General features: G+C 37.4%; 1 protein-coding gene across 4 annotated transcripts in view; it reads left to right on the forward strand.

The window, feature by feature from the left end:
* The window catches only part of ppfibp2a (PPFIA binding protein 2a), a 28,213-nt gene extending 15,746 nt beyond the window's left edge, over nt 1-12,467 (forward strand). For 2 of the 4 annotated variants that reach the window (XM_051871014.1, XM_051871017.1), the window contains 17 exons: nt 319-351; nt 753-814; nt 2,150-2,225; nt 2,501-2,595; nt 2,693-2,760; nt 2,871-2,913; nt 3,109-3,150; nt 3,321-3,450; nt 4,996-5,128; nt 6,767-6,886; nt 7,012-7,159; nt 7,523-7,634; nt 7,999-8,087; nt 8,182-8,304; nt 8,441-8,566; nt 11,575-11,763; nt 11,882-12,467. In XM_051871014.1, the coding sequence (XP_051726974.1) occupies nt 319-351; nt 753-814; nt 2,150-2,225; nt 2,501-2,595; nt 2,693-2,760; nt 2,871-2,913; nt 3,109-3,150; nt 3,321-3,450; nt 4,996-5,128; nt 6,767-6,886; nt 7,012-7,159; nt 7,523-7,634; nt 7,999-8,087; nt 8,182-8,304; nt 8,441-8,566; nt 11,575-11,763; nt 11,882-12,085 (1,793 nt within the window). In that variant the 3' untranslated portion in view covers nt 12,086-12,467. The remainder of the gene's footprint in view (nt 1-318; nt 352-752; nt 815-2,149; nt 2,226-2,500; nt 2,596-2,692; nt 2,761-2,870; nt 2,914-3,108; nt 3,151-3,320; nt 3,451-4,995; nt 5,129-6,766; nt 6,887-7,011; nt 7,160-7,522; nt 7,635-7,998; nt 8,088-8,181; nt 8,305-8,440; nt 8,567-11,574; nt 11,764-11,881) is intronic. The other 2 variants (XM_051871016.1, XM_051871018.1) reach the window with 1 other exon arrangement.
* The last annotated feature ends 886 nt before the right edge of the window (nt 12,468-13,353 follow it).

The following is a 13,353-nucleotide window of genomic DNA, read 5'->3' on the forward strand; positions in this document are numbered from 1 at the left end:
AGTTCTTCATCAAATGCAGTACATACCCTGACAGTACACGATTATGGACACAGCTAGAGTCATTATTCTTTCAATTCCCTTTGGTGCCTTCATAGTGGCACAGAAATTATGCCCTTAACCTTTAAATCTGATCTGAATTACACTGGCCATTGGCTGCCCTGCTCTTTAGATTTTGGCCTTTAAAAATACTTATCAGTCAATCACTAATATTAACAGCAGTTGTTAATAATTGCTGTTTGTGTTTGCTGTGTGTTGTGGTAGCTAATAATGTTTTTTTTTTTTTTTTTTTCTTTCTTACTACCATTCGCTCACCATTAGAGGAGATATACAGAAGGAGACTCAATACCAAACGTAAGCTTGTTTATATATTGCTAGAAAGATAATGCAGAATTCATCTGTGCACATACAACTAATTTCTGCATTTGATTGTGTGAGTTCTCACTTGTCTTACTGTTTTATGTGACCCTATAAACTCATGGCTGTGTGAGTGTCTTGTAAGCTGATGACTCTAAAATGAAGCTATAACCATTTATTGCTCCACTTTTTTACAGTTTTCCCTGGAAATGTTTAAAACAAGTGTAATTCCCATTTTACATGTCTGTAAACTTTAATTATTTTCAGGGTAGTAGATTGTCAACATTTCATCTTGCTTATCTTGCACATTTAGTATTACACAGGGCTGTACCATATTTCACTGTAATGGTATTGTTTTAAAATGTTTGTCTCTTTCATTTTTTGGTATCTGTCAACAGATCAAGAGCTACAAAGTTTAAAGACAGGAATGGAATCACTTATTGCTGCCAATAATGAAAAGGTTTATAGAGTTCTTTTTTTATTTTTTTATTTTAAATTTTGAATGTTCAAAGAAAAAAAAAATAAATATATATATTTTTTTAAACTATTTCTTTATTTAAACAGTATTTTAAATATTAAATATTTAAACACTAAAGTCCATAATTGTTATGGCCACTAACAGAAATTCCAAAATATAGATCACTGTATTAAAGGGTTAGTTCACCCAAAAATAAAAATTCTGTCATTAATTACTCACCCTCATGTCGTTCCACACCTGTAAGACCTTCGTTCACCTTCAGAACACAAATTAAGATATTTTTGATATAATCCGATGGCTCAGTGAGGCCTGCATTGAGAGCAAGTTAATTTAGACTTTCAAATGCCCAGAAATGTACTAAACATATATTTAAAACAGTTCATGTGACTACAGTGGTTCAACCTTAATGTTATGAAGCGACGAGAATACTTTTTGTGCACCAAAAAAACAAAATAACGACTTTATTCAGCAATATCTAGTGAAGGGCGATTTCAAAACACTGCTTCATGAAGCTTAGAAGCTTCGAATCAGTGGTTCGGAGCACTGCCAAGGTCAAGTGAACCATTGAAATTTTGAAACACTTATGACGTAACGAAGCCTCATTTACTGAAATCACGTGACTTTGGCATTTTGAGATCATTTGATACACGCACTGAACCACTGATTTGAAACAAAAGATTCGTAAAGCTTCATGAAGCAGTGTTTTGAAATTTGTTTCGAATCAGTGGTTCGAAGCGTATCTCAAACAATCTCAAACTTAAATATGTTTTTAGTACCTTTCTGGGCGTTTGAAAGTTTAAGTTAACTTGCTCTCAATGCAGGACTCACGAGCTATTGGATTTTATCAAAAATATCTTAATTTGTGTTCTGAAGATGAATGAAGGTCTTAAGGGTGTTGAACGGCATGAGGGTGAGTAATTAAAGACTGAATTTTCATTTTTGGGTGAACTAACCCTTTAACACGCATTCCTCACCATCTCACCATGTTCACAGGGTGAGCAAGAGTCATTTTGAGCACACTGGGTCCTTTGTTGCTCACACTGCCCTGTGTTTATGGACTGAAGTGTGTAGAATGTCTGTGGAACTGTAGCCAGAACCAGTTTCCCCAGATGTGCCAAATACTTGGACCTACAGGATACCTGTGGCAGAAACTGCCTTATGTGCCATTTGAACTCAAAATTTATAATTCAGTTTCTGCTCATGCCACAGGCTTTATACCCTTAATAATATGATGCTTAGAAGTAATGTAATTTATTTTTAAATTATTCACTAAATATGTTATGTTTGTTATTAATATGTTATTCAAATTTGTTTCAGGATCGTCGAATAGAGGAGCTCACTCTCCTCCTTAGTCAGTTTAGAGAGATGAATGACATCATGACTTTAGTTCAAGGTAAATTCTTCAAACACGTTTTGCCTTGTTTTATCAGTTTGAGGTCCCACCAAAACCATTTTGAGATAGATTTGCCAGAAAATATTTATAAGACAAAAAGGGCATTACATCATTAAAGTGATAAAAAATCTGCATAATAGAGTTTTACTGATCAGCAAATTACTCTGTCAACGTCAAGTGATAAACGTTTTGCTAATCAGGCTTGAACAAATCATTAAATGTATAATACACAGGAGTTGAAAAAAAACTTATTATATAACTGATATCTTCTATAGGCACCGGAGACAAATCAGTACAGAACAGCAGCGAAGATGGAAAGCAGAATGGGACCGTAAAGATGAAGACTTTAACACATACAGCTCACACTGAGGTGTGTATCTGTAGGTTCATGAATAAAGGTGGCTGCTGACTCTGTGATACACCACTTCCTGAACAGTTTTTGATTTTTTTTTTTTCCTCTGGTAAAGTTGACCTTCAGTAGCTCATCTCCTCTACTGCTGTCTTCAGTTTCTTCTCAGAAAGATGCAAACTCCAGGTAAAAGAATCTGTGCACCCAAATATCCTAATTTCAAACAGGAAAATGACGTTACATATAAATAATGTTGCTTTTTCATGTCAAATATAAATAATGTTGCTTTCACACAGGTCCATCAGTATGGAGGACTTTAAAAGCAGCTCAGCACAAAAGGTTTGACCAAAGAATCAATTTAAATTTACAGTTGTTTAGCTGTTGACACATAATTATTTCTTTTTGGTGTGTGTGTGTGTGCGCGTGTGTGTGTGCATGTGTGTGTGTGTGTGTGGTTTACGCAGAGCTTTACACATCCTAAAATGATGTTGACATGCCAAGGTTCTTTCCAATGATTCACTCTATTTTTTTTAGGTTGTGGATGGGAAACTGGTAGAGCCTGTTCTATCAGAGGAGGTATAGAGTTATCAATCTGTCATCATTATATTTACTGAATTATAGTTATCATAATATAAACTAATTAAAGTATAATGCTGATTTCATGATAGGTGGCTTCTTGAGATGTATTAAACACATCTGCAGCAGCCAGTATTAACCTTCCCTTCACTTCTTACCCATTTTTATAGATTCAACCAGCTGATAACAGACATCAGACACTCCCAGCAGTGTTGAGTCACCCAGAGAATAGAGACAGTAAGACAAGTGACACATCAGACCAGAGGACTTCAGAGAACAAAAATGAAGACATCAAACTTAGTATGAGACCCTTTCAATATACCTTGTCAGGGTTTAAGTAACTGCTAATGCTTTTATGCCTAGGGGGATTTATCATGTAATAACTTCATACTTTCCTGTTGAAGATGAAAGAGAACAATTAAGCTTGCGTATTGATTATCAGCATAAAATCTGGTCCGTATTGGAGCTTGTTCTGGCCAAGAATTGACTTAGAAAAGTCCATCTAACTGACATGTAAAGTGACCAACCAGTTGATTAACTTTTTACGCAACATATCAGAGCAGATATGTATATACATATACACACCTTAATATTTACATCTGAAATCATGACCCTGTTGTTATTTCCAGTGGCATACTTCTATATTTAATTGGAACCAGGTTCTCAATTCCCAGTCCTGCTTCTTTGTGTATGTGTGTGTTTGATCATGTCTTGACGCCCATTTTAGGTATAGCTACCCTCTCGTTTCTGGTAAAGTAATTTTTTTTTTTTTTTTTTTTTTTTTTTAAAGACTCAAATGTACTGTATATTTCTAGCTGCTCCTCCACCCCTATTCTGGAGCAAAACCACTTCTACCATCCCTGAAACCCTGTGCCTTTGATGGGCTGTAATAAAAGGGTCTCTACCAGAGGCCAGAGCAACTATCATATGGGCCCCACCTGTTCAGGACCCACCCTGTGACTGAAGGCAGGCAAATCGCTGCCATATGCCCAAACATGCTTTGACAGGCAGGGTGACTGGAAACTGGCCTATGCAAACCTGCTCCGTTAGTCCCTCCTGCTCCATTAGCACAGCTGCTTTCATTTAATTTACAAATCTCTAACAATGAGCTAATAGTACTGAAGACCAAAAAAACTGCAGACAGAGAGTTCTTTGTTGTTAGTGTAATTGCATGTAAATTTACACAAAATAATAGCTACTAAAACACTGTAATAAAGCCAGTTCCACAATCAAGAGAGCTCCATCTCTTCTTACACTGTTTCTCCCTTTTGCTCTCTGCTTTGAAATTTTAAAAGGACACTTTGAATGTTTTTACAGGAATATTCCTTTCTAGCTATGGACCACACCAGTGGTAAAAATGTTGACAATAATGTTCTTTCGATGGAGGCCTAGCAGGCAAGCATGCAGAACTTAAACATTTAAAATATTCCATTATTACACTGTTTTAATACTACAAACATAACACTAAAACAATACATATGCTAACATGAGATTAGAATTACTCTACCTTTTCTTTGCACAAATATTTCCAGTCTTTCAACACATGCCATTATCATCACTTGTGCAAGATATACACAATAACAAGGTATGTGATGTAAATATTCATAAATAACTGACATGAAGGAAAAATCCAACATAGATCGTGTCAGTTATGAAAAAAAAAAGAAAAAAAAGAATAAGATTATATAATGTACATTCCTAGTCGATCTTATAAGGCTGTGTTTATCTGATATGTTGACTTCCTCTTGATAATTCCTTAATACTAAAATAGCATTCTGTTGCTGCTTTATGGTAATTGCCACTCAGCTATAAGATTTATTTATTTATTTATTTATTTATCCACAGGAATTACAGAGAAAATGAAGGACACAACCACTTCTGATCTTTCTTCAGTGTGTTCTGGAGCCGACTCTGGCCAGCAGTCTCCTGTGTTACAGGAAAACATCAAAAATACCAGCATACGCAAACTTTGGGGAAAGTAAGTAGATTATGACCAGGGGCAATTGTATTGAATTAGATTTGTGCCTAAATATATTGAACGTAACTTTTCAAGAAACTAATGAAAATATAAAGTTAAAAGCTTACAGAGTTTTCATTTACGATTCTGAAATTTTTGTTTGCACTCCCTGAGTTTTCGTCTGCCATTCTAGCACATTTCTCTTGTGGGGGCGGGGCTAAGAGCGGTGCGTTCTCATTGGCTACTGAGGTTTTGATTGACAGCTTCTTGACCTGGAAGCAGTACTATATATTATATTATTAATATAGATCAGTGGACTCGCCAGTATGACGTCATCTAGCGACATTTAGCGACCAGTTTTAGCTACTTTCAGCTGAGAGCAATTGACAACGCTTCCTGGAAGTGAAGACATCAGTCTGTTGTGTTTACATGTGTGGATGAGAGCGTCTGTAAACGGATTCCTATTTCATTTTATCTATATAAATTTAGGAGGTTTTTTTTTTTTTGGAATTTCATATCTATTTATCTTCTACTACTACTTTTTCACCATAAGCTTTTCAAGAGCTTTCAGTATTTGTCTGCGTGAGAAAAAATAAGAGGTTTAATTGTAGTACATTAAAGTACTGTATATAATACTGAATCATGTCCAATGCTATGTGTTTGTTCCTGACAATGCTAAATGTTATTTTTTCTGCATTGTAGGCTCTGATTAGGTTGTGGTGTTACAATTTAAAGAGCATACCTGTGTCATATACATGTGTGTAATATATTCAGTCAAGAGAGTCTCACTCCAATGTTGTAATCAAAGTTACAACCCTGGCCAGCACACTATCTGTTGTTACCTGTTGTTAGCATATGCACTATCATCATTACAATTAATGATTACTCAATTCTTAAGAATTCAAACAGTATGAAAATTGCAATCATGTGGCTTGCTGTCAGATGGTACAGACCTTCAAGAATATTACATATTCTACATAAAAAAAGAATGTTCTTATTGCCAATTGTTTTTATCATGTTGATAATTTTATTTATTTGAACATTATCATCTAACATTTAAAAAAAATGATCATCACAGTTTCAACTGTGACTTTTACAAAACTAGTTGAATGGTTAAACTGTAAATGAAAATATGAATGCAAATAACTTTAAGATTCTTTATTGTCAAAACAGCATATCCAGTATGAAAATGAAAGTCTTGGATGCAATTATGTGGTGACAGTAAAGACCAGAATCCACAAAACACTAACTGCAAATTATACATGTACTGTGCAGTGTTCTCATAATATACATATATTACTAAACAAAATGCACAAGTACATAAAATACAAAATATGTGTAAAATTCATAAATATTTTATATACTCTGGAAGCACATTTGTAAGTACATTATTTATTGATATATTCATGTATTTATTTATTTATTTATTCAGTTTCACTTTATATTTTCATTAGTCTCTTGAAAAGTTACATTCAATATATTTTGGCACAAATCTAATTCTATACAATTGTAACACACAAAATAATAATAATAATAAAAACACCTACAATTACCCCCATTTTCCCTGTGTATTTGTGTGTAGCAAAATAAATAAATAAAGTAATTAATTAATTAATTCTGAGATCATCCATGCATCTAAGAATGTGTGTTTGTTTTGAGGATGAAGAGGACAGGTGTTCTGTCAGACGACTTGGAGCCCACTCAGTTCAGGAGAGGAGGGTTCAGGGCTACAGCTGGGCCACGGCTAACACGGACCCCTGATTCTGGACACTCATCCCGGTAAAGTTCCCATAATGAATAGACATTCTAGAGCTGCAATAGACATTGGAGGGACATAATCTCCTTTATATAACAGATAAAGAACTGTTATTGCTCTTATCATGTTATTATCTTGTCTTCATCAGTTCCCACACACCCTTCTCTAAGTGGACGACAGAGCAGGTGTGTGGTTGGCTGGAAGACTGTGGTTTGGGTCAGTATGTCAGTTTGGCCCGTCAGTGGGTGGATAGTGGACAAACCCTCCTATCTGCCACCCCACAGGAGCTTGAGAAGGTTTATTATTATTATTATTATTATTCTTATGTACCATTTTATATTGTAGTTATTTAGCTGTTGAGATCTATGTAGGCCTGTCACTGTGGATTATATTAGTAACTAAGTAATATGCAGATGATTTGAAAATGTTTGCAAGCAAGTGACAAAAGCAAATCTTAAATGCTCCCATAATAATATCAGCAAAGCTATCATAACAAAAATGCTAACAACTTGATGCAGCATGATGTTTGTTTTGTTTGATGTAAGTTTGTTTCTTACATCCCAATAAATTGTATTATCAACCACAAAGATAGACTGGTGTACAAGTCTCATTGAAACAGTACAACAGTTATGATGACTTTTGTGCTCTGTTTTAAACAGGAGATTTGTATTAAACATCCTCTGCACAGAAAGAAGCTGCAACTCGCTCTAAGAGCTTTTAGTAACAAGACAATGGAGAAACCATCAGAACTGGATCACATCTGGGTTACACGTATGTACTAATATTAATAAATTAGCTAGATTTGTACAAATATTTTAAGAACATGATTAAAATTATTAAGAAATTGTAAATTTCATTTTAAAATAAAGCAATAAGGCGTCGTGGTTTACAGTGATTTTAGAACAGCTAAGGGGCGTTGTTAGGCATGATACAATACAGAGCTTCGAACGTTGAGTTCGAACTATCTTTTTTATAATGAAATTTAAAAGCTGCATTTTTTTTTCTTTTTTACCTCAACCCATTGCTGGTAATTACATTTTTCCATAGATAAATATTCATATATGCGATTTCACGTGTTTTCTGTTTGGCAGTTCAAATAAGTGCATATGTTCTTCCACTTCCTAATTTTCTGTAGGTTGGCTTGATGACATTGGTTTACCACAGTACAAAGATCAATTCTACGAAAGCAAGGTTGATGGCCGCATGCTTCAGTATCTAACAGTGGTAAGACCAAACATTCCTTCTATCCCTCCATCTAAAATGCCATGAAACAGTTCTTTTCCAGATTTTAACTGAAAGTAATGTTCTTTTCTCTCAGAACGATCTCTTGTTCCTGAAAGTCACCAGTCAACTCCATCATCTGAGCATTAAATGTGCCATCCATGTCCTCCACGTCAACAAGTTTAACCCAAACTGCTTGAGGCGCAGGCCAGGGGATGAGGTAAGGCAAATCAAAAATTAAAAATGCATGCATGCATGCATGGATAGAGTCAAAGCTTCAGTTAACTCTTTGTGCTCTAACACTGAAAAACTGTATTTGTTTTGTTTTTGTTTTTTTGATGATTATTTTTCTCCAGAATAAGACATCTCCCTCTGAGGTGGTGCAATGGTCCAACCATCGAGTGATGGAGTGGTTGAGGTCAGTGGATTTGGCTGAATATGCTCCAAACCTGAGAGGCAGCGGCGTTCATGGAGGCTTAATTGTGAGTTTACGTTCACTGGTCGCTAAAACACTACTGCTAATGATGCTTAAATATTTCAGTACATTAAATAGGCCATATGTATCATATGGATAGCAGAATTGTCCTTTCCAGTAAATAAGAGACTGATAAACTTGGCTCAACCATGATTGTATAAATATTACAGCTCAAAATCTGCTTTAAATGCTGCAATCTGTACGTTGACGATACAGTTTCCATCTGGATAGAAAATGGTTTCCCTCAAAGATGTACATTTAAATCTCAGAATAATTTTTCTTAAGTTTATAGGTTTTAGTTTTACACCACCATGCTGATAACGTTTCTTTAGTCATTCAACAATCCTGCAGCCTGAACCACTGTAGGGAAACCACCATTACAAGGGTAACGAGGGAGAGCAGGTGAGGCAAATGAACCAATGACCATGCAGGTAACGAGGGTTGCAGGACCACGACTAAAGACTGACAGAAGAGCACATGGCACACAGAATCAAACAAAAAGCCATGTGCAATAATGCACATGGCAAAACAAACATGAAAGAAGCCATGTGCTTTCACAAACAGAAGATAAGACTGACAGAAGAGTACACCACTGTGACAAGCAGGGCGGGGCGAGAACCATGAGGGAACGGCGTGAGGCCGGTGGCGTGATTGCTAAAGAGCGTCACCTGCGCTTGGCACCGGTCTCGTATCTCTCACGGAGGACCTCCGGAAGCATAAGAGGAGGAGCGACGACAGTGAAGGACTAGGGAGGACCAGGGCCTGGATTTTATGTTATGTTTTATTATGTTTGTGTGGCCGGCAGTCGGCAGTGAGGGACTATTGTTGGTTTATTTTATGTTATTATTAAAGTTGGTAAATGTTCGCCGGTTCCCGCCTCCTTCTTCCCGTATAAACGAACTGCCGAAACCCGGGAGGAAGGAGGGACATGCTGTCGGAGAGCCCTTGCTGTTGAGGGGGATCGTGGTGCTGAGGAGGTCGGGCAGTGCGGAAGAATGAAGACCGCGAGTGGTTGCCTGAGGCGGTGGTGCTGGAGTGAGCATACAGCAGGTGGGACGGAGAGCTCACTGCCGTGCTCCTGGGTTGAGGTGGGGCGGCTGCCGTCCGAGAGGGAGCGGAGGAGTCGCTGCTGTTCGCTGTGGGCCGGAGCCTGCTGCCGTCCGCCATGAAGGGGAGGAGCAGGGAACGGGGGACTCACTGCCTGCTGCCCTCAGCCGGAAGAGCCATCGCCGGCCGCCAGGGGACGGAGGAGGATCGAGCCGTCCACCGAGCGTCTAGTACCATCGCATGGCACCGTGAGGAAGAGCCTCTCGGCTGGCTGAGGACTGAGCGACAGTGTAATGGACCAAGATTTTTTATTTTTTTTCCCCTCTATTTCCTGGCCCCCGGGGGGGGGAGTAGAGCACAGTCTCGTGGGGCGATGGGGATATGTGACAAGCAGGGCGGGGCGAGAGCCGTGAGGGAATGGTGCGAGGCCAGTGGTGTGATTGCTAAAGAGCGTCACCTGCGTTTGGCACCGGTCTCGTATCTCTCACGGAGGAGCTCCAGAAGCATAAAAGAAGGAGCGACGACAGTGAAGGATGAGAGAGGACCAGACCTGGATTTTATGTTGTGTTTTATTATGTTTGTGTGGCTGGCAGTCGGCCGTGAGGGACTGCTGGCATTTTACTTTTGTTTTGTTGTTGGTTTATTTTATGTTATTATTAAAGTCTGTCAAACGTTCACCGGTTCCTGCCTCCTTCTTCCCGTAAATGAACTGTGTTACAACAACAAACATGACAGAAGCACCTGGCAGACAAACACCCTCATCTGCCATGTGCCCAAACAGAAAACAAGAAACAAGACAGACAGAAGTGCATGGAGCATGAATGTCAGGACCCCAACACCAAAACTGAACCAAGACTAGACCAAAGTGTCAAGATTCAGACATCATGCCCCGAACACTCAAGACACAGATATAAGAGCGCACGGCCCAGAGAACAATCTCTAAGTTGTACGCTCACACAAACACGTCAAGATCCTGTCACCAAACCAAGAACAAGACCAATCACGTTGACCCTGACATATGTCAAATAGTAGGAATATTAGGTAACTCTTTATTTTACAGTGTAAGGGTGGTTTGCCTACTGTGGTTCAAGCTGCAGGGTTGCCGAATGACTGAAGAAACGTTGTAAAACTGTACATTCCCTGTCTATTACCACCCACTGCTATATATACCAACGATGGAAATAAGCGCAGTTATAATAGCAAAATATGCGGGAGAGCGTTGCTATAGTGTGATGATATTGTAATGCAATAGGTAGCACTTCAAAGTTAATACCAAATCAAAACTAGTTAGCACATCATCTGTAATTGAAAGGGTTTAATGACAATATCTGGTTATGGTTACACTTAAAATAGTTGCAAAATAAATGTATGAGATGATAAAAACATAATCATACCCAGCATATATGTAGAATGTTACCTGAGAGATAGAAAGAGAGAGAGAGAGAGAGAGAGAGAGAGAGAGTGTAGAGAGTGTAGAGAAAGAGACAAAGAAAAGAGGAGGCAATGAGAGAGTGCCCCAAGAAAGGGACTCGGAGGAAAAGAAGAGCCTGACCAAAGAAGAGCCCAAGAAAAAAGAGACCAGAGCAACAGTTACAATTTTCTTTTATCCCTTCCTTGATCTTAAAATAAAGTGTAACCAGAATATTAATGTATTTAGTATATTTTTACTTTAGTAAACTAATTTACTATTTTTACAGTTTTGATAATGATAACCAAACTTATTTTACTTATATTACTATATTTACTATACTATATTATTATATTTACTATATTTTTCTTCTGTGGAACACAAAGAAAAATATTTTATGGACCCTATTGACCATTATTTCAAAATATATTCCTTTGTATTCCACAGAAGAAAGAAAGTTTTACAGGTTTGGAATTGTATGAGGGTGAGTAAATTATGTTCATGTAATGTTTATTTTTGGGTAAAATATGTCTTTTAAGTTGTGTGTTTTTGCTTATCAGATCCTAGAGCCTCGCTTTCACTCTGAGACCTTGGCCATGTTGCTCAACATCCCTCCTCAGAAAACCCTCCTCAGACGCCACCTCGCCACCAACTTCAGCATGTTGGTGGGGCTCCAGGCCCAACAGGAGAAACAAGAGTTTGCCAACGCCAGTGGGCACACACCCCTTACCACTACTGCCAAAGTCAGGGTAAGATATTACAAACAATAATTGAAGTCATCCATTTTATGCAACGTATATGCAGTTGCAAATTAATCATGTTTGTGTTTTTTGTCATGTTGTATTTTTATTAATTTCTCTGTCTTAGCCAAAGAAGCTTGGCTTTACTCACTTCAGACAACTGAGAAAGCTCAGGATGGATGAATCAGCAGATTACATCTGCCCCATGGATACAGGAACCCCACCAGTCCACAGTGGGACACCAAAGCAGCCTTACGCAAGCTTCAGGGGCATCAGCCCTATCCTGACCAGAGACTCAGACAGACTTGAGCAGGTTGGGTCTAAGAGCTGATTCACTGCTTCTTCAGTCCAACCAATCTTAGCTAAACAATGCCACACTTACTGCCAGTAACACCACCAAGTGCCATCACTGCAGTAACACCACCTTGCTGCTTGAACCTCAGCATTAACAAGACAAGAACTGATTCTTCAGTGTATCATCTAGATATGCTGGAATAGACTCAGCATGGGCTCCAAATAAAAAATAAATAAATAAAACATCGAAAATTATTATTATTATTATTATTATTATTATTATTTGTCTTTAGGTAGTTCCAATGCTGAAATATCCTTTTGAAGGCTTACTTTGAGTTTCTTGATTTTATTACTTTTAACAAATAATTTATACCTATCCCTGGCACAAAAATGAGTTTTTGGTCTGTATATATATATATATATATATATATATTTTTTTTTTTTTTTTTTTTTTTCAGTGTGTGGAAAACTTCTGCTGATTTGTTTACAAAAAATGAGTTTTTAAAAAATCTCTAATAAACTTTTTCTTTTTTTTCTCTCTCTCTGTCATGATATTAACTGACTCTTTGAAAACACTGTAGTTAAACACTTATGCTTCATTGAAAATATGCATTATAAGATAAACCAGTAACACTTTCAAATACTGTTCCATCTTTATTTAGTAACTTGACATTAACTAATGAGTGGCGGAATATTAGAATTATGTACTGTTTTCTCTCTTAACACTCCCTCTGTTCAAGATCCTGCCCTCGGTATACATGTCAATTAACCAAATGTAAGTAACCCCAAACACACAAAATGACTCATAGCAAGAGATAATTTCTGATTGGCAATTTTTATTTTTATTTTTGCTGAAAGGCTGCTCCTCCTTTTTGCTGACTACTTTTTGATGTTTTTAAAAGTGTGTCATAAAGACAAGTGTGATTTCTCAGAAAACTTATTAGAAGTAACACTATTGTAGTAACTACCATTAATAAACAAGAAACACCTTGGTTACATATGTAATCCACGAACCTTGAAAAAAAATGCTGTCTCAGTGGCTGATGCTATGGGAACACACTCCAGGTATGATGATTGTCTGAAGCACGTAAAGAAGCCAGGGGTGGCTCTATACCAATTTTTCATGCCCGATACCGATGCCAATCTGATACCAGTACTGTTTTCTCTTGATCAGTTTAGCAAATCTATACCTCACTAATTATACACTACTTCATAAGAGAAACACAGAAGGCAGAATATAATACACTATACCTTCTGTGCTTTTATAATGTTTGTAACAACCATGGGTAACACACAGCATTTGGA

The sequence above is a fragment of the Ctenopharyngodon idella genome, chromosome 18, assembly GCF_019924925.1.
Source record: "Ctenopharyngodon idella isolate HZGC_01 chromosome 18, HZGC01, whole genome shotgun sequence".
NCBI lineage: Eukaryota > Metazoa > Chordata > Actinopteri > Cypriniformes > Xenocyprididae > Ctenopharyngodon > Ctenopharyngodon idella.